The sequence below is a fragment of the Nyctereutes procyonoides genome, unplaced genomic scaffold, assembly GCF_905146905.1.
Source record: "Nyctereutes procyonoides isolate TBG_1078 unplaced genomic scaffold, NYPRO_anot_genome, whole genome shotgun sequence".
In the NCBI taxonomy this organism is placed as follows: Eukaryota; Metazoa; Chordata; class Mammalia; order Carnivora; family Canidae; genus Nyctereutes; species Nyctereutes procyonoides.
This window is the reverse complement of record NW_026575042.1, coordinates 13,180,083-13,202,414: the sequence shown is the minus strand read 5'-3', so window position 1 is coordinate 13,202,414 and position 22,332 is coordinate 13,180,083. Positions and strand designations below refer to the sequence as shown.

The 22,332-nt window shown below is 39.8% G+C and overlaps 1 protein-coding gene across 5 annotated transcripts in view; it reads right to left on the bottom strand.

The window, feature by feature from the left end:
* OSBPL10 (oxysterol binding protein like 10) overlaps nt 1-22,332 on the bottom strand; it is a 293,987-nt gene that overhangs the window by 143,217 nt on the left and 128,438 nt on the right. For all 5 annotated transcript variants that reach the window (XM_055321640.1, XM_055321637.1, XM_055321636.1 and 2 more), the window contains exon 4: nt 1,167-1,358. In XM_055321640.1, the coding sequence (XP_055177615.1) occupies nt 1,167-1,358 (192 nt within the window). The remainder of the gene's footprint in view (nt 1-1,166; nt 1,359-22,332) is intronic.

Genomic DNA, 22,332 nt, shown 5'->3' with positions numbered 1-22,332 from the left:
CATTTTTTTTCTCTTTTTAACATCAGGGTGACTATTTCAAAGGCAGCATTTAATGCCATCTCTCTACTAGGTAATACAGGGTGTGTGCATGTGAAAATCTATCAGGAAAGACAGGTCTTGCATATGTATCTTGCAGACTCGATTCAGAAGATTCCAGATTTTCTGTCCTGGGCCAGCGTCAGACCAATATAGCAGGTTGACACAGCACAACTTGGCCCATGACATTTAGAAAATAAAACAAGATGTGTGCTGACTTGAGCCATAAGACCCTATGCCAGGAGGCCCATTGTGCTGCTCGCCGTGGGCCAGGGCCCCCTGTTTCCCTCAGAGGATGGGCTGGTTCACCGGCAAGCCAGCTGCAGAGCCAAAAGCCTCAACGCAGGTTGGGTACCAAACACCACTATCATTTATTTCATACAGTCTATTCTTGGGAACAGTTGCAAAGGATGAGATGAACACTAAGGAAGTAGGATCCCCAAACTGATGGTTTCCTAACGTGTCAAAAGTAAAAACAAAGCATGGTCCCACAGAGGTTCATAAGGCACTCATAGCTGATAGGCTTTCAAGTGCACAGTTACAAGTGAACCTCAAATCTTCCTGGAGAGGAGGCTAAGGCCTGAGTTATTTCCAGTCTATAGATGCTGAAACCCAGATTCAAAGCTTTGAAAGACTTTGCTGCCAAACAAGAGTCTTCGGACTCTGAGGACAGTGCCCCTTCCCTACCTAGCACTCTGCTGAATGTGGTCTCTGATGGGAATGTCACGTCAAGGCAGGCACATTGCAAGTGAGGAACACAGAAAAAAGGTCTCATGCAACCTGAGTTTCGAAACCACTTCAATTACTTCCTGGCTACCCATGACTGTGTACTGTCTATCCTTTGCTATGAGCATGGTTGACTCCACTTCAACTTACACCCACATATCTGTGGGATGGCTTGCCCGGCTTTCTGAGTCTCTCAAACACCTCATTTAACCTGAGACACAGAAACAAATTGTTTTTTCTATAACCAGGAGGCACTGCTATCATGGCTGTGTGGCTGGGAGGTTGGCTACTCGTCATCTCTCTTCGTAATCAAGATGGTACAAGGGAAGGGGAAGTTGGCAGTGCAGTGGTAGCGGCCCTCAGTGCCCGGGGATGACTCAACCTAGAAGGAGAGCAAAGCCTACCTCTCTGACTTCATGAAGCTGGCCAGGATACTGACTCTTGGCTCTTCGGGCAGCTGCAGGCGACTTGTGATGCGTGATTGTGACAACACCGGGGGCCCCCGTGCTGAGGTGTCTCTGGCTACAGGGAGACGCAGGATTGGGCGTTCCATGGGGGAGCAAAGTGAGACTGCGGCTTCGGGAACTTGGAGTCGTCTAGAATAAGCAACAGTTGTCAAAACTCAGCAACCAACCTGCAGAACACAGCTAAGTGTTGGCTTCCATTTATTCTAGACCTCTTCCTCTTTCCCCTTCATCTACTTAGAGGAATGAAGGCATGGGGGAAGTCCAGCAACACTGCATGCCCAAATCCCACACTCATTTCAAAGAGCCAACGTCCATTAACCATGCTTCTGGTCTCATCTCCAACTGTGTCTCCTGCCCTACTCTATTGGCCATGAAAGGCTACTGGGTCCCCGCCAGATGCCACAGACTATTATGGATCTGTGCCTCTCCATACATTACCTCCTCTTCCTAGAATGTTCTTCCCCTCATGGCTGGCAAACTTCAACTGAACCCTAAAACTCAGCTGTTTCCTGATGTGTGAATCATCTTCTGGTTTGCCTCAGCCTCCCTGCTACTCTCGTTCCACTGCAGTGAGATTATATTCATTCTACAGCTTCTTAAAAGTTTTCCAAACTCATTTTTATATCCCCAAGACCTAGCACATAATGACTGTCTAATTTATTAGATACTCAATAAACGTCTGCTGCATGACTAAAAGTCCTTAGTTATCCACCAATGAATCCCCATGTGTTAGTGTAGGGCTCTTATTTCATCCTCAAGGAATATATAATCCAAGTAACAATTTAGTAGAATATAAAGATGGCAACTCAACCTAGTGGAGATGAATTTTTTCAATAACTGCAATTGAGGTAACTGGGCACCCATCTGAAAAACAAAGTTAGATTCATCTCCCAGATCATAGACCCTAACTGGATCAAAGACATTTTTTTTTTAAATGGGAAAAAAGCACAGGAAGACCTGGAGCCCTGGGGCAAAGGAAAGGCCTAACAGCTCAAAATCCAAATGCCATAAAAGAAAAAACTTCTGCACAGGAAACCACTTTATTTCTTTTTAAAGATTTTATGTATTTATTTATGAGAGACACAGAGAGAGGCAGAGACACAGGCACAGAGAGGAGCAGGCTCCCCATGGAGAGCCCAATGAGGACCCCAGAATCACACCCTGAGCTGAAGGCAGCGGCTCAACCACTGAGCAACCCAGACATTCCAGAAAACAACTTTAAAAAACCCATTCCCACAGGGGCACCTGGTTGGCTTAGAGTATGTGACTCTTGATCTTGTGGTCATGGGTTCAAGCCCCATTTTGGGTATAGAGATTACTAAATATAAATAAGTAAACAAACAAACTTTAAAAGAAAAAAGCCCACTCCCTCCACCAACAAAGCCAAACAATAAACTAGGAAAAATATTTTCAACTTGTTTCAAATGCCTCGCCATGCTACTTTATAATTAAGAATGGAAATCCTAGGAATTCATAGGAACAGCAAACTATAAAAATGGGGCAAGATAGGAACAGACAGTTAACATATAAAGTCTTTAAACCATATGAAACATGTAGAACTGTATTCATTAAATGTAAATGCTGCTTGGAAATGTATCCTTCAATACACCTGCTCCGAGGGGAAATGGCGTAGGTATCCGCCATGAGCCATCACAGAAGGAAGTTTAATGGCAGAGGATGGGAAACAACCCAAAGGTCCAACAGTATGAGACACATTCAATAAATAATAGTACACCTACATAATCTCTGACACTACTAAGCTGAGAAAGAATGAGAAAGGTCTGTATCATTTGGTCTGGGGAAAAAAAAAATCTCTACACTACAGAGTTAAGTGAGAAAAAGCAAGGTTTAGATCTGTCATATAGCATGCAAAGTTCTGCATCAAAATGTGAAAAGTATTTTTATTGTTATTTGCTTAAAATTATTTGTTTAAAGCAGAAAAATACCCTAGAAGGAGACCCACAAAACTAAAAAAGTGGCTACTTATTTGTGGAGAAGTAGAGAATGAGAGAAGAACAGAGAGGGAGACTTTTTTTTTCCCCCTCAACTGTCTCTTATGTTCTTTTTGAACCATGTGAACATATTATTTACCCAAAATTTGCTCAACTCTACAAAGAACTTACATTCTAAATGTTCCTATCCTTCACTTCAGCTTGAGAGAAGGCAGTTCAAGGATATGCTGACTCATACCAGCTTGTGTATTTCAGTGATCAAATATTTACTGAACACCTACTATGTGCCAAGGAGAATATCTATGTTGTGGTCTCAAGAAGAAAACAGAGATGTACGGGACAGTCTTTCCTTATAGAGGCTTATTGCTGGGAACAGAGGATACAGACAGAAGCACACATACACGAGCACACACACACAGTAAGAAAGTGCAGAGCAAGGGGTTAATTCAGCAATACAGCCAGAAAATGCCAAAGAAAGAGATTCACTAGAGCTGACCTCATTGCACAGCTCTGAGAGTGAAGGATTTGAAGCCTGAGCAGGATTGAAGGAGACAGAGACAGCACCTTCAAAGCGGGTCTTAGCCTTAGGCATAGAGTGACAGTCAACAGTTCTAAAAGCTGTTAAATGTTAATGATCTGTAATTTTCAAACTGTCAAGGGGTTGGGAGTGGGGTGTGAGGTGGGGTGGAAATCAGACCTCGATATTGTCCTGCAACATCAGAGTAGCTTGTAAAGCTTCTCTGGATTGAACTTGGATATAATTAATAGGAATACAAATATAGTTGGAAAGCAGTGTGTCGCTTTTAAATAACCTCATATATAGACAATTGGAGAATTTTTTTGTCTAAGAATTACATATACTTTGATTACAATGAAATACAACAGGCATCTACTATCTGCTTTAATGTTTTCACTTGGAGTGTGGAGGATGAAAGGAGCTATTTCTTTAATCCTTTAATGACAGTAAATTTGCTTAAGCAGTCAAAGCCTACTGAAATATATTTTGATTGTTTGGGAGGCTTATTCTAACCTTAGAAAAGGCAACTTTTTCATTGAGCTTTGAAGCCACGCATCCAAGGTTCCCTCCCCTAGTTCTACCAGTTTCTAGCGCTGTTGACTTCAGTTGAATTATTTGCTTTCTTATTAAGCATCAATTACCTAATCTTTAAAAAAGGAATAATATTGACCCTTAAAAGCCATCATGAAGATTAAATTAGATCGTTCACATAAAACGCTTAGCACAGTAGAAAACTGTATGGCCAAAGTTTGTTTCTTTCCTTCTATCACTTAAAACTAGATCAATGAAGGCCTTATTGATTTTTAAAATGTTAAGAAGTCACTTAGCAGTAACTGACCTCATTTTTTTTTTTTTTTTACAGATCAAAGTGGTGATGAAGTCCAAAATATAATTAAATACTGGAGAATCTATATGGTCGGCCATTAAATTGAAAGATTGTAGGGAGAGAAAACATTCTAGATGCTGGGGAGAATAAGAACCCATTTGACATTGGACAGGAAGACAACTCTGGCAAGAAGCACCTCTGCCTGGAGCAGTATCACTGTAAATGGAAATAAATCAAGAAACTCACCCAGAAGCCAAATTATTCCACTGTGAATGTCTAACTTCATGATCATTACTTGAATGGCTGTCAATTCACAAGCAATAAATTTGAGTGGAAAAACCTTTAATTTCCTATTAACTGTGGGATCTTCATGGTTTAATTCACACCAGTGCCTCCTCTCAGGGTAAATATGAACAAAAAAAGCCTGATTCTTGGTAAATTCCATAGGTCCTCAAGCTCCAGGGAAAAAAGGGAGACCAACAAACTACAACTGCTAAGAACAAGAAGGCTCTCTTTTTATGGGCAACCTGTCTAAAATTTCCAGGTTGTGTTTTTTAAATTGTGTTTAGCTATCATACACACTCATCCCTGCTACTATTTTACAACAAAACATTATCAGAGTTTGAGAAACAATATGGCAGGTTTTTATTCCAAATATTTACTTCAGTGAGGGCAACTAGAAATGCCACAAATGCCATCTGTGAAAAATCTGGAGTTAAGGGTAACTGCTTCTCTCCAGGAATAAGATTCACCTTTTACCAGGGGTGCCTGGGTGGCTCAGTTGGTTAGGCGTCTGCCTTCGGCTCAGGTCACGACCCCAGAGTACTGGGATGGAGCCCCCCATTAGGCTCCCTGCTCAGTGCAGAGGCTGCTTCTCCCTCTGCCTGCTTCTCCCCTGCTTGTACTCTGTCAAATACATAAATAAAATCTTAAAAAAAATATATTCACCCTATACCTAAAAAAATCCATCCTTGTATCTCCTATCCCATATAGCGCCTGCCTGACAAATGGGGGTGATGCCAAAGAAGAGAATGCAATCCCAGGTGAGACAAAGCACTGATGCTCACCCTGCCCAGACATTTTACATGCGGTCGGGTTTCACAATATTTACCAACCGCTGGTTTTTCCTACATACTTCATCAGATCCCTTAAATTCCCCCTCTTTGCAAGGAAGACACACCTACATACATTTTGTACTTACTGGCTAAAATGGGCATGAAGGAAAGGCATGATTGAAAAAAGGGAGAAAGCACTTGAAAGAATATCAAGGGAAATCAAACATTGAGCTGGGAGATACAGTCGAGTCTGGGAAGCTTTACGGCAGAATCACTGAACTATCCAGAAGCTGTGGGTGGGGAACGGTTAAGAGCACAGTTTCAAAAGTCAATGGTCTGAGTTCAAATCTCAGCTCCAGCACTCATGAGCTAGGTGACCTAGTAAAGTAGCATGGCGTTTTTGCTTCTAAAATTCTACTTTTTTCCCCACTTCTAAAATTTTAATATTATCTATCTCACTGAGTTGTTGGAAAATGGAATGAGGATAGGTAGGGCATGTGCCACATACTTAGCATGAAGTATCATCATTATCATTCATTAATTAATAAAAATTAGGCCTTCAGGCACCAACACAGATGAAGGATTGTTTAATGGTCCCAGAGTCAAATACATGAACTGTTTTCATCAACACTACCTTAAGTAGACACAGTTTTACCACTTCCGCAATTAAAAAAATAAAAATAAAAAAATAAAGAATAATCATCCTAATTACTTTTTTAAAGAAAAGCAGTTTGCTTCAGGGAAAAAGCACATTTAAAATATGATTTCACATTTGCAAAAATATGTCTGTTGTAGAAGTTAACATGCCTGTAGGTAATGTCAATGCTACATGGGTACTAAAAATAAATAATTAGTTTAAATAAGTAATAGGCAATTTCCCATTAATATTTTGGAATAAAACAAAACCTCAAATAGTAAAGATCACTTGCTGGTCCTAAGACCCTCTTAAAACATACCAGAAGTTATAATTAGGCTTGCTGCAGCTGAAATTTAAAAACTGAAAAGGAATAAGGGGGGAAATATCTTAAATATACATTTGTGGCAATCACTTCTACAGAAAGTTTTCTGATGAAAAAAAAAAATCCCTGAAAGTCAATGATTTATAACAGCATTCAAATGACATTTAATTTGGAGCATATTTTCCTCACTTCCTTGAATTCTGTCCTACTGAAGGGAAAAAAAAGACACTATATTTCAAAATAAATAGCCCACGGGAGACAAAAAAAAAAACCAGTCTGGGTGTGTGTGTGTGTATGTGTAAGATTTTATTTGAGAAAGAAAGAGCAGAAATGGGAGGAGCAAGAGAGGGAAAAGCAGGGTCCCCACTGAGCAGGGAACCTAATTCATGTAAGGCAGGATCCCAGGACCTTAGGATCCCGATCTGAGCCGAAGGCACTTAACAAATCTGATCAACTAAAATCTTTCATTACATTCCTTTCTCTTCCCCCAGAAAAGAAAAAATTAATGTAGTATTTTCCTAAATATGTGAAAGCTAAGCATAAGAATTGGGATTTATTCCCTTTCTTTCAGAAGTAAGCATACTTCTATCAACAAAAAGGAAAAGCATCAGTTTTTAAAATAGTACAATTGAGGACCTTAAAATCATTCAGAATTTGATTTTCCCGTTAGTCAACATCCAATGAAAATGTATAGTGTTTTTTTTAAGTTTTTTTTTAATTTTTATTTATTTATGATAGTCAGAGAGAGAGAGAGAGAGAGAGAGAGAGAGAGAGAGAGAGAGAGGCAGAGACACAGGCAGAGGGAGAAGCAGGCTCCATGCACCCAGAGCCCGACATTGTGACTCGATCCCGGGTCTCCAGTATCACGCCCTAGGCCAAAGGCAGGCGCTAAACCCTGCGCCACCCAGGGATCCCCTAGTGTTTTTTTTTTTTTTTTTTTTTTTTTAAGTAGGCTCCACACTCAACATGGAGCCTGAACTCATGACCCTAAGATCAAAAGTCACGTGCTCTACTGATTGAGCCAGCCAGCAGCCCTCAAAATTTATGGTGTTTAATCTATTCCACTATTTTGCTTCACAGCTGTATGTGGACCTTTGCATTTGCTTTGCTTTTGGCTTTTTAATATTCTGTTATCCTAAGCTTGCATTAATCAGATCCAAAGTAGAAATAAAAGGTTTTAAAACTGAGACATTTCCCAACTTCATTCCCATGACTAATTTTTCAAAAATTATACTTTGCTTGCTCTATTTTTCCAAATTCTTGCCTTCTTGCAGAAATAAAAGTTTCCGCTTTCAGTTACAAAATCTACTAGGGAAGTCTAGGGAATTTCTTCCATTTTCATGTGCAAATCCTTAATATATCATAAATATTTCCCTCTAATTTTATATCAATACCCTCTTTTAAAGCATATTTGTGTATGTGCTTTGTGTATGTGTATAGCACATACACAAATATGTGCCAAAGTGTGCAAAGGGAAAAGAATGGTTTTCCCCAGAGAGGCAGTCTCTAGCCTGCTTCTGATCATGCCCATGTGAACCTGAAATTATACCTACAAATGACAGATCTTTGAAAAACAGTGCAAACAAATGCATGTAATTCCATTTCCCGCAAGTAAAGGACAAGAAAACTTGACATTTTTCAGTTTGCCTTGTCTCCCAACATTTTCAGCCCCCAAATAAATTCTCTAACAGCTAATCTAAACACTCCAGAATCCCTAACCATGCTCTGGTCCAGCCTCCAGCTAGATCAACCTTGCAGGTCTCAGGTACTTGGCCCCTTATCACACACTGCCCTCCCCTCCCCCCCCACACACACACACACAAAATTCCCCAGCTCTCACTACCTTCCTGATCTAGGCAGTTAAGTGCAACTTCAAGACATTCCACCCACCTCCCCTCCTTTCACCCACCATCCACATCCTATATTTGGGAATTTGCAATTCAAGGGCCAAGTCTCCTTTTGGATGCTTTCTGCTAAAAGCATGAAGATTCTCTCCACTGACCAAGCCCAATTCTCATCTTTTCTCATGCTCTGAAACTATAGAATTTTAGAACTAGGGGAAAAAAAAAAAAAAAAAAACAAACCCTCAGTCTAGTCTTCTCTTTTGATAGACCTAAAAACATCATTAAAAAGATAAAATTATAAGTATCATTCAAAATTCAACTAAAAAAGTCTGATTCAAGGCTCAGCCTCTCCAGGTGGCCCTTCTCAATTACATGAGGATCTAGTTATTTAAATCGCGTTTCACACAAAGTTTGATATTAAAATAATTGATAAAAAGCAAGAAAGCAGATATCTCTTACACATTCCTACTTCTTATCCAACACTTCAATTCACTAACCTATCATTATAAAAATATACACACAACACTGCATTGAAAGCAGGATAAATGTGTACTATATTCTCCTGGAATTACAGATCCTCAAAGAAAATAATTTTATTTTATATATGTTGTTTGCAAATAACATGAAACCAAGATCTTTTAATCCCAGATTGCCATTTTAATTAAAAAAAATCTGAAAACAAGGACTAGAAAGAAGTTGCCTTAACTTAGTTACATACCAAAAATGAGAGTACCCACAATAACGATGTTTAGTTTCATTGCTTTTAATTTTAGAAATAAGTATTCCAATATTATCACTGTTTAACATAGTATTGGTGACACTAACCAAGAAGAAAGAAAGAAAAGAAAAGAAAAGAAAAGAAAAGAAAAGAAAAGAAAAGAAAAGAAAAGAAAAGAAAAGAAAAGAAAGAAAAGAAAAGAAAAGAAAAGAAAGAGGAGGTAGGAGGATAGGAAAGGAAGGAACAGGGACACCTGGATGGCTCAGTGGTTGAACGTCTGCCTGTGGCTCAGGTCATGATCCCTGGGTCCTGGGATCAAGTCCCACATTGGGCTCCCCACAGGGAGCCTGCTTCTCCCTCTGCCTGTCTCTGCCTCTCTCTCTGTCTCTCATGAATGAATACATAAAATCTTAAAAAAAAAAAAGGAAAGGAACAAAAATGTAACTGGCCCTATATGTGATTTTACAAAAAAGGAAAAAAAAAAAAAAAACCTACTGACTACAGCAAAGTTGTCAGATGAACTTAGAGAAGTCCCTAACATTCTTCTGCATCAATAATAACCAAATGAGAAATATAATAGGAAATAAGACATTCATAATAGCAAAAAAATCTATAATGTATAGATATTAATCCAATAAGGAACACATAAGACCTTTACAGAAAAGCTTTTTAAAATGAATAAGACTTAATATTATAAAGAAGTCTCATCTCCCGAATTTTTATATAATTATTCTAATAAAAATCCAGTAGGAATTTTTGAACAAATCAACAAGTTCCTTATTTTTAAGATTTTATTTATTTACTTGAGAGAGAGAGAGATAGTGTGAGAGAGAGAGAGAAAGAGACAGCATTAATGGGGAGGAGAGGGAGAAGCAGGCTCTCTGGCTAAGCAGGGGACCCAACACGGGGCTCGATCCCAGGACCCCAGGATCATGACCTGAGCCAAAGGCAGATGCTTAACCAGCTAGCCACCCAGGTGCCCCATAAATCAACAAATTTATTCTAATATATAAATGGAAGAATAAAGGTTTGTGAGGGGCCAAGTTAATTTTGAAAAGGGAGAATCATCTTACCAGATATAAATATTAAATGACAAAGCCACAATGCTTAATGATTATAGGGTATTCATGCAGAAACTAGTAAGCTTAAAGCTGGAAAAGACGGCATATATTAAGAAAATATGAAACGTGGTATACTACAGAAGCAGCATAATAAACCAGTAAAGGGAAGAAATGAGATGGGGAAAGCAAACATAGCTGACTCTGTAACCTCACGGCATATACAAAGGTAAAAACTGAAATGTAAATAGTAGAACTACAAAACTAATGAAAGAAAATGTGGGAGAGGATCTACATAACTCTGAATGTAGAAAAGCTTTTCTTACAAGACCAAAAGTACGAAGCACAAGTTGAACATTTGATGGATTGGACTACATTATAAGGGTTTCTCTTCGACAAGGATATTTTATTTATTTTTTTAAAAGATTTTATTCATTTTTTCATGAGAGAGAGAGAGAGAGAGAGAGAGAGAGAGGTAGAGCCACAGGCAGAGGGGGAAGCAGGCTCCATGCAGGGAGTCTGATGCGGGACTCGATCTCAGGATCCAGGATCACACCCTGGGCCACAGTCAGGTGCTAAACCACTGAGCCACCCAGGGATCCCCGACAAGGATACTTTAGACAAAATCAACAAATGTATGGGGACTGGGAGAAGACATATTAAGATCTAGAACATAAGAGGAGTTCCTACAAATGAAAACCAGAATACACTATAAAAATCGACAAAGGATAAGAATAGTCAACACACAGAAGAAGAAAGATGGCTAACAAATAGATCAAGGAATCAGAGAAATACAAATTAAAATAACTAGATTTTACTCCCACCAGATTTGCCAAAATTAAAGACTAAAATACTACCATGGACTGGCAAGGATATAAAGATACCGGATTATCGTGCATTGCTAGTGGGAAAGCAGACTGGTGGAGCCATTTTGGTGGCCGTATAACAGAATTTAATGAAAATATATGCACATTCCCGATGATCCTGAAGCTTTCTATTGGGCAGGTACACAACAAACATGCTCACGGTCACATGTATATACAAGGATATATTCAAGGATGTTCACTTTTATGAGGGTAGGGAGTCTGAGGCAATGTAAGATTTCATATAAATAAAATGTAGACTGTACATACAATAAATAGGCATGCATGGGTTAGAAGTAATGATGTAGAGATATGACCAGTCACATCCATAAAATGTACTGCTGAGTTAGAAAAGTTTAAGAAGGATAAGATTTGCAGAACACCACAACTTACACAAATTCAAAACACATATAGACAAACAAAGACCGATGCATATCCAAGGAATCGATACTTATGAAGATGAAGGGGACGGGAGCAGGGAGAAGAAGGAAGACAATTATAAGAATTCTTAAAAGTTTCTTTTTTAATAAAAGGCCTTCTTCAGACTCATAAGTTTGCCATAATCCAAGAATGATGGTAACGGCTTAATTATATTTATAATAGTAAATATCATGTAAATGTGAACAATGTGCCATAAACTGTATTAATATATACACACTTTAAATCATGGAACCGTGTTTATAATCTCGTAAAGTAGGTACTGTAATTTCCATTTCACAGATGAGGAAAATGAGGCACAGAGAAGATTATATCATTCCCCAAGTCACGCAGCTTAATAAATCTAATAAATCCTGAGGCAGGGATTCAAATACAGGCCAGCTGGTCCCCAAGGCCATGCTCTTGGCCATGACGCTGCACCCAGTCAGCAGAGGTCACCCAGTCTCTTCAACTCCAGTCCAAAACAACACAACATTCTACAGAACACTGTGGCTGATAGCTCACAGTTGGCATTTTGGAGAAAAAAAATGACTTTTTAATTTTAAAGTCCCATAGAGCATACCAATTCTCAAATACTTAAACAATACACTGATTAAGCCTAAACTACATGAAGCTGATGAGGGAGCAGAAGGTTACCTGAAGACAAAGCACAAGCTGACACCCTACAAACCACCACCCCCCCAACTCCTGGATGGGATATGTGTGACATTCTTCCAGAAAGCTCCCAACTGTCTTAACATTATGCTTTACTAGAGGGCAAAAAAAAAAAACTTAACTTGACAATGGCAAGGCCTCCAAAATCTTGTAGGGTCCTCTTTAACATATGAAAGTTTTTTTGAAAGCCTCCCTTTTTCCTTACCCCCACCCTCCCAAGTATATAGTCAGCCATGCCTCACAACCCCAGTGCAGCAGCTCTTTCAGCCCATGGGTCCTATCTCCATGCTCTAATAAAACCACTTTTTTTTGCACCAAAGACATCTCAACAATTCTTTCTTGGCCGTCGGCTCCAGACCCTATCCTAACAAACCTCACCTACATTCCAAAACTACATCAAAGCTAATACTTCAAAATTTTTAAATGTTTAATTACCCATAATAAGGCCCATGTTTGATGGATAGTACATCTATAGATGTCAAAGATAAGATGAAGTCCCCCAATTCTCATAGCATTCAATGTGTTTTATCCACACATCTCCCTCCATGTCCTACTGTCTCCTCTAGCCTGTGACAGTCCCCAGGCCAGGGCCTGTGACTAACCAGCCTCTGTGTATCCCGTAAAAGCTGATACAGGGCCTCACCTTGCAAATATTGTGAATGCAATAAAGACAGAGAACAATGAATCCCCACAAACCTCACTTTCAGCAGCTGGTTAAACCACTGCTCTTTCCCTGAAAACCTAATTTTAAAAATACCAACAATGATTCACTATCTCCTTTCCTTTTCCAAGAGGAAGAGTCTGGAAAAGATACACCACACACAATTTTACATAAAAACAAAATGTCCAAAAAGAAACCTGGCACAATATCAACCAACACACATTATTCAAAGAATTCTGTAGTATTTCTTGGGCATCTACTATGTGCCAGGCACCACTCTAGGCAATAAAGATATAACAATAAACAGAAAGACAAAATATTCCTGCCTTTAGGGAAGTGGCATTCTGGTGAGGCAAAGAGACTAAAATAAATAAATTGGGAGAATAGAAACTGTTTTAGATAATACATATAATACTATAAAGCAGGAATAATATATATCAATATAAAGCAGACATAGAGAAAGATGGGAAGGCTCTCAGTTTTACATAAGTGGCGAGAAAAACCCTCATGAGAGTATGATATCTGATTCAGAGACCTGAATGACTCCAAGAAGTGAACTATGCTGACATCTGGGGAATAGGTTTCCAGGTAGTAACTCAACAGGTGCAAGGGCCCTGGGGTGGAAGTCTACTTGGCATGTTTGAGCCAGGAGGAAAGCATGGCCAGGGTGGAAATGAGCAAGGCATAAAGCAGAAGGAATTGAGGTCAGAGAAATAACATACTGGAAAGATGTGCTCCTGAAATTAGAAACTACAGACAACTGCCAGGCAAGCCAGAGTACCTAGTATCACTTGGGGCTAATTCAGACATTCAGGATGATGAGCCATTTGAACAATGGGTTCCAATAAGCTTCCTACCTCCGGGCCATGTTCAGGTATTAAATTATTATTTGCATTCAATTTACATATGTCTACATAACATGTATCATCTCTATTGGATAATTTTCGTGGTAAAATTGTATTACTACTGCCCTGAAGATGGGCATTTTATGATTTATTCTATTCTCTATTTCTTTTCATGGCTCAGTATAATCGACCCAGAAGATATTTTATGCCAGAAATGAATCACAGAACAAAAGTAGACCACATGCCAAGGAATTCTATAAACGATCGCTCCATAACAAGGGGAGAAAAGGGTTCTTATGTTTAAACTTCTGTCACCTACCAGTGGGTCAAACCAGCCATGGGGATGAAAAGTCCAATGCAATTCTAAGACAGAACATTTCAAGAAGCAAATTTGATTCTCTTACGATCAATAACTAATCTCTGACAGAAGCGCTCCTATCTATTTAGAAGAGATCATTATCTCCTTCCCAAATGCTTGGGCACAAAAACTTGAGGCTCACAAGAGCTCCTACTTGTGTCTCAAAATGCTTCACACTAAAAAAACTAAAGCACGTCAACATGCCTCAAGTGCATGCAAAATCCTCCTGGATCTGCGCAATAAATCCCACTAATTACTTATTCCGAGCTTGGTATTACTGGTGATGTGGAGATAGAAATGCAAGATTAGCTAATAACTCAGGGAATCAGTAAATAGCCCTCTACTAACCCATGGGAGGGGGGGAGGGTGACAGCCACAGGAGGTTGCAGAAACCTTATAAAGCCTATGCATCAATTAGGAAGTTTCTGAAAATACTTTATTTGACCAGAATCTTAGAAGCTATTAGTATTTTTCTGTACTTTTTATATGTATGTAACACACCCCACACAGGTGTAACATACACCTGGCATAACCCCTCTCTAATTTTCCCTAAGGCACTTCTTGCCAAAGCAGAAATAAACCACAAGCATAGGGTTCACAAGCTTATGCTAATACTGTGCTAGGCTTATTTTTAAACACGAAAGAATTCAGATTTTGTGTTTTGGATTTTTAGGAATCCAGACAAAAGACTTCACAAGTATACAGAACCAACAGAAAAAAAACTATTATTTTTTTTTGGCTTACAATTAATTTCTGGATCATAAAGGAAAGAACCTGATTCACTCTGTTAAAAGAAAGATAAAGCAAGCCCAAGTTGGCATCACTCGCCCCCTAAGACAGCAAACCAAGACTTAATTATCCTATCCTGGGAATGTGACCTTTTCAAAATCAATCTGAAATTTCCTGATCGGCTTGAGTGAGGTAATCTGTGTAATAAAACCCTGCATGAAAAAAAAAAAAAAACCTGCATGGCCTAAAACAGTCCTTTTCTTTATTTTGCTAGTATCTCTCTACTCCACCCTCCTTCCTGTAAAAACCTTCTGGTTTGTACAATTCCTTGGAGCTCCCCTCTACTTGCTTGATGGGATGCTGCTTGGTTTGTGAATCTCTTAATAAAATCAATTAGATCCTCAAATTAACATGTTGAGTTTTCTTAACAACTCTCAGATTTCTCAATTTTTACCAAAGAATTTACAACAGGGAATCATTAGAAGTATAAGCGGTTGAAAAACTAGGCTCCCATCATTTCGATCACTGAATTTTACATAACCTGGCCTATCAAATGAGTTATCTGGCAAAGCTGGAAAGCCCACTGGACTTCCACTGGTGTCAATAATTTCCATGCAGAAAGTATATGGAGGGAGTCATTAGAGACCATTCAAAAAGGCTTAGATCATACTATATGTGAGGATATTTGCACTGCCCAATCTTAGGGTATCAGGTAGCAAAGTTAGAAAAGCTGTAGATGCTCTCAATGTCCTCAATTTAACCAGCTAGTTAGGTTTCCCACTGTTCTTCATTCCTTTCATAAACACTACTGACATGCACACAGGGTACTGACTTCTCATGGCTTGTAGTCTCTCGGGTTATGCTTGCACACTTGTACCTCTACCAGCTGAGCCAAGTATCGACAAAGAGCCAACTGTATTCAGTCCCTACTCTGCTTATGCTGGTGTGATTATTTTCACTGCATAATTTAATAATAAGCTGATAAAATATAAACATAAAAAATGACTGTCTTTAAGAAACTAGGCTGCATGACCCAAAAAACCATCAATAAAAAAGCGTTGCTAAAAACTGCTGTTGAATTAGGTGTGGGCAGAACGACTATAAAAGACTAGAAACCTTTTATAAAAACCTAGGATTCCATAATGAGTTTGCCCTGCTCTTTAAAGAAAGCCAAACAGATACAACTCAACACCCCAAAAATAATCCAATTAAAAATGGGCAGAAGATGTGAACAGACATTTCTCCAAAGAAGACATACAGAAGGCCGACACATGAAAAGATGCTCAACATCACTGATTATCAGAGAAATGCAAATCAAAACTACAATGAGATTATCACCTTGTACCTGTCAGAATGGTTAAAATCAGTGCCACGAGAAACAACAGATGTCCGCAAGGATGTGGAAAAAGGGGAACACTCTTACTCTGCTGGTGGAGATGTAAACTGGTGCACCCATCAGAAAACAGTATGGAGGTTCCTCAAAAAGTTAAAGATAGAATTTGAGCCATATGATCCAGTAATTCCACTATCTACCAGGTATCTACCCAATGAATACAAAAACACTAATTTGAAAAGCTATATGCAGCTCTGATACTGCAGCATTGTTACAATAGCCAAAATATGGAAGTAGCCCAGCATCCATTGATAGGTGAATGGATAAAAATGTGCCATACACACACACACACACACACACACACACACACACACACGGAATATTAATCAGCCATTGAAAAAAGAATGAAGCCTTGACATTTACAAGAGGGATGGAACTAGATTGTATAATGCTGTAGGGGGTTTAGGACAGGCACTCCTAGAATGTGCCACTTGGCATGTGGATTCTGAAGGCATTCAGCATCCTGTGGGCTCAAGAGAAACTTCTGTTCCTCCCTTAATCACACAGGAGAATCTAAATTGGGGGTCATTTCCAGAATAAGGTTTATTTACACAGGAAAATTTTAACTGGGTGACCCAGCTGTATGGCAGGGCAAACATCTAATTACCAAACATCTGTTCTGTGTCTCGCTGTGAAGTACATTCCTTTCCTCTGAAGTTCCAGACGCCTCCCACTTTTCCCCTTAATTCAGAATGACATCTATATGCCTCATTTTGCCTGTCTCTGGAATTTCCATGTCTGTGTGGATTCCCCCATATGTACGCCTATTAAAACTGATTTTTTTCCTGTTCACCTGTCTCATGTCGATTTGATTCTTAGCCCAAATAGAAAAACCTTGAAGGGGACAAGAGTTCTTGCTCCCTGACACTGCTAAGTGAAATAAATCAGTCAGAAAAAAACAAATACCATACAATTTCACTCATTTAGAATTTAAGAAGCAAATGAACAAAGAAAAAGAAAAGAGAGATGATGTACAATTTCTACCACTAAACCCATACTTGATGAAAGGGATCTGGTAAAGATCAGCAAGGATTTTAAGTTAAAATTGCTTAAGGTTTATACAGTTATGATTTCTTCCTTTAGTGAACAGTTTTTGATCAAAGGAAGTGTCTCCAAATCATTGACTAAGAAAATGTCTCCTGGAGTCTCAGGCCCAGAGTTACAGAATGCTGGAGTGGCCTGTCTCCTGATGTATGAACAGCAAGAAGGCAAGGAGTGGCTGAGTTAAACTCCTGGGTTCCTTATAGGAGAAGCAGTAGTAGTTACCTGGTATCTGGGCAGGTCACCTCTATGTTAATACTCTGGGGACAGGGAAATGGAGAAGCAGACTTTGGATGCCTCAGAAACACAAGACCTCCTGCGAGGACTCAAATGCTTCTGAGCCAGAATGTCACTGTCATAACCAAACTCTAGAAGACATGAAGGAGAGCATTAAACTCACCCCTCCTATAAAGAGTACATGAGAGGTACAAGAGAGGTTTTTCTTCATTTCTCCCTGTTTCCTGAGATTCTACTACCTGTTGAAAACTCCAAATTATTCATTTAAAAAAAGGGGGGGGGGTTTGGTCTTGTATTAGAATCTAATTGGATGCCCACAGCTTTAACAGACTTAGTAGTGCCCTTAACTTCCAAAAAATAAACTGGCCTAATTCCATCAAAATGACTAATGGAAAAAAAACAAATGAAGGTAAGGAGACTGGAAGAAATACATGACCTTATGAGGAGCCAAGCTGAGAAACCTCCCCATGACTGGGTTAGGATATTCCTAAAGCTTTGGAAAAGAAAGAAGTGGGGGCCACCAAAAGAAAGATGGAAATTACATGTGCCAGTCACACATACATCCTGTATACCCCCTCTGCCCATCGTCTGTGTCCAGTGCTTGCTGAGGAAACCAAACAGTGCCCAGATGTGAGGACTATGCGGCGGCTGGACAATCCATCTCCTGCCCCTGACCTGGGGCTGTTCACTAAAAGCCAATTGGAAAGTCAGTTGGGATGAACTTTCAAGAATAGGTACAAGGCACCTAGAAGTAAAAGTGAGAGTTAACAATCCCCCACAGGGCCACCCCCAATCAATGAGAGAGAGAAACAAGTGGATAATAATGCCATCTTCTTTATGTAGAGAGGAGAGTTCAGAAACACATTCTATATGGCTCCTATAAGGGTTGCCAGAAGGATTCTGCTTTAACAACCCACAGCAGAACCATCACAATGGCACTCTTTTGGACTTCCTTTGGCTCTTTCCTTTCCTCACACTTTCTGGGGTCCCTATGCTCTACTAGGCTGGGATCACAGTCCTGCACTCAAGCCTTCAGCTCCAGGCTCTAGTTTCTGGTGGAACCTACCTAAAATACGGATATACATTGGGTGTAAAATAGTAACCAAAATGGTATGCTTGCTTTAATGTGTCATCTCATATCTGCTGATCCTCTTCTTTTCTTTCCCACCCAGATTTACTCTCTATAGGCTGAAGTTTCAGTTGGCATGATGTCAAGTTTCACTGCCTCCTCAAATCTTTCAAGAACTATATTGACAAATACAGAGATAAACTTCCAGACAAGGGCCCAATCTAAACACTGTAAACAGAGCAGAACTGATTTGGAAAAAAAAAAAGTTCATGATAATGAGTTTCCAGGACATGCACCCAGTGCTCATGGTTAACAGCTCCATGGTCACCGGCAGTCCTGGACTGTCAGTTGTGAGTGAAAGGCAGCCACAAGTGCTCATGGTCTGTCTCAGCAGATAGAGGGCAGACAAGACAATGACAGGGCCTCCGGGATCTGGGGCTATGGAACCAGGATCACCTGTCAGGCAGAGCAGTAAAAGATTTTTTTAACTGTGAGCAATTGTGACAACACTGAGGAGATTCTGTCTTAGGTTTTCCACTGTACATGTAAGATGCTGAACTAGGATTCCTGTCAACACCAATCACCCTCCATCAGGCAAAAGAGGCTCTATGAGTTATCTCTGGGATCATAACCAAAAGCAGTGTAAAGCAGAGAAGTGCTTTGTAAGAAGCAAAATGCAAAGGCTCTAACCAGGAGCCGCCATGATCTAAGGGGACTGCTTCAACCCATGTACTTTACAACCTCGGGAGTGAGGAAGGAGATTAACATCTCACCCAGAAGAATTGAAAGCAGGCACTCAAACAAATACAGGTACATGAGTAATAGCAGTACTATTCACAAGAGCCAAAAGGAAAAAAAATTCAAAGATCCACCAACTGATGAATGGATACACATTCATGTGGTTTTTCCATACAATGGACTATTATTTGGCCATACAAAGGAATGAAGCATTCACACATGCTACAATGTGGTTGAACCTCAAAAACATTATGCCAGATGAAAGTTAGACACGCAAAAAGTCACATGGTATGATTCCCTTTATATGGAATATCCCAAACAGGTAAAACCATAGAAACAAGAAGCAGACTGGTAGTTGCCAGGAGCCAAGGGAATGGGTACAGGGCTTTATTTTGGGATGATGAAAATGTCTTGAAACTAGATAGAAGCGGTGGTTGTATAACACTGTGAGTACACGGTCACTAAATTGTGCGTTCTTCAGTGGCTATTTCATGTTACCTGAATCTCAGCTCAACCTTTTAAAAATGGGGGGAAAAAAGATTAATGCCTTAAGGATTACACAACCCTCCATGGACAATTCTAACATGGTCTGTCTGCTTGTCTCCATCTCATCCTACCTATCCTGAAAGGCTTCCTTTCTTTATTTCATGTTCATGGAACATAATTTCTTTTTTAGAAGGCTGCCTTATTTCCCCTAATGCAGGCAGAACCATATATCTGGGATATATCTGGATAAATACTGGGAGGCATTCTAAACAATGGCTCCAATTTTCTCATTAAAATAGGAAGTGAGTCCACCCACTGAAGGGTAAAAAATACTTGTGCAGACGATCCCAAACTATTAACAGTGAAGGTTTTAGAGTGGCAAGACCATGCTGTTCTTTCCTCTGTTTTCCAAATTGTCTTACATGGAATTACATTACATCTACAATAAGAAAAAGTTAATCTAATGAATTTTATTATTCTGGAATTTCCTTATCACACGGACTGTATTACACACACAGAGTACAACTCAGTAGGAAGCAGTTCTCGATCAGATTTCACCCAAAGGAGCTGCAAAGTATGAGTTCCAGTCCAGTTTTTATAATTAAAAAACAAATAAATAACAAAATAACCAGGACTCCATCAAATCCAGATTTTAAATTCTCTACTGTTGTACATGCCCCAGAAAAACAGAGGTAAAAGCAAACCAATTCCTTCAGAAAGATCCCCAAATCTCTGATACAAGCAGCCAGCAGGTGCTTTTCAGCCCTTGGATTGGCATCATTTGGTTCCCCATGGTGCATCTGTGCAGGATTTCCTTGACTCCAAGGGGGAATTCTATACAACTGAGGTCAAGGCATTAAGAAGAGGAGATGTGTGCCTTGCAGAGGACAAATCTGAAGCAATTGAACAATAACATAATGAAGAGATATCTATTTTTAAAATTCTACTTGGAACAGTTATTTATCTAATGTTGGTGGCTAAATATAAACATACAACTTTCTTGACCTTCCTCAGGGCAAAGCCAAGGCTTTTCCCCATCACCCTTCTTTATTTCTCTGCAGATTTTGGTGCTGGTAAGCACTGGCAACTTCCAAAGCTCCTGGGATGACAGACCATACCAATTCTCCTGCATTTGAGCACACAACCTTTATTTCAATGATATCTTCCATTTATCCTCCACCTACCAACTGTGGGCGAATTCTGAGGTCCCATCTTCAGTTCTACATATGTACTTTTCCCTACAGAGAGCTTTTTGCTCATTTCTCTTTTCAACTGTCAACTTTTCTCAGAGGAATCACAAATGCTTACTATCTGCCCTCAAAATAAGTCAATTTCCAATGATCTATGCTTTCAGGTACAGGATGCCGCAACCCAATGCCTCCTTCTCCCTTCCTATTATTACATCATGTGCCTAGGCACAGGAGGTTTCTCCTGTCCCAGCCGCCATTCACAAACCATCCTAAATTCTCATTCTTTTATTCCTCACACTACGGTAACCATTCCTACCTAGTTCTCCCACCTAGGGACTGTCCATTCCTTGTTCTACTTCACCATTACCACCCCAATTTGTCTCTGTGCTGACTACCAAATAAGTCATCCAAATGAGTGGTCAAAATATGCACCCCCTCTATAGTGAACTATAGGAACAAGAGTATTATTTTGAGACAAAATTGTGTCCAGTCAAAAAAAAAAAAATCAGAGAACTCTCTCAGAAAATTGAACATGGAAATTTTCCCAACCAGGGAAAGGTGAGGCAACCTAGCTATCAGTGACATCAGGAAACAATTATAACCCCTAGGAAAGTAGCAATCATAGGAAAAGCCAAGGAAGAAGAATCCAGAAGGTGCAGCCACCTGCAGGAGCTAGACAAGCACCAGGGCTGGGTGCAGATCCTGGGCTGTGAGGATAGAGCCGGCCACGTAGCAGATGCACCATCCAGGAGCCATGGCCACCGCTCACCTAACGCAGCACAGCACACCAGTGGCTCCCTTGTCCTGCTCGTGTGGCCTCCCCTCACCCCTCTCACTGGGTAAACCTACCTAGAAATTAAGACAACAGGATTCCAGAAAGGCCGCTACTCACTATGTAGCTGAACAGGTGTTGAAAGTATACTCTATACAATATTCAGAATCAGAATTTATATCCCAGGACACCTGCCATGAAGGTTTGGTGTGTGCTTGTTGGGTCTGGAGCATGGTATGGTGTGGTTCTACCAACTTTGACATGATCCTCTGTGTCACTTTTTTCTGCAGCTCTGTGACCCTTGGTCTTACTTTTGCTGAATCCACCCCATCCTAGGACATGTTTCTCTTTCTCTTCTGTTATTGTCATTTGCAAGAATTTCACAACTACCACCACCCTGACCTTGCTCCAATATAGACATAGAACAAGTATGAAAAGTAGTGGTTAAAAACACTGTACAATTCTCCTTTCAAACACAAAGAATCTGAGTTCCATTATTCTATTTCCAATTCCACCCAGTGACCTTTTTCCTCAGTTTCTTTTAAAGCTCATGCTCTACTCTTCCCAAATCTCCTACTGTTTTTAAAACAAAAAGCAGCCAGGGCACCTGGGTGGCTCAATCGGTCAGTTGAACATCCTACTCTTAATTTCAGCTCAGGTCATGACCACAGGGTTGTGAAATTAAGCTCCTCCTCAAGAT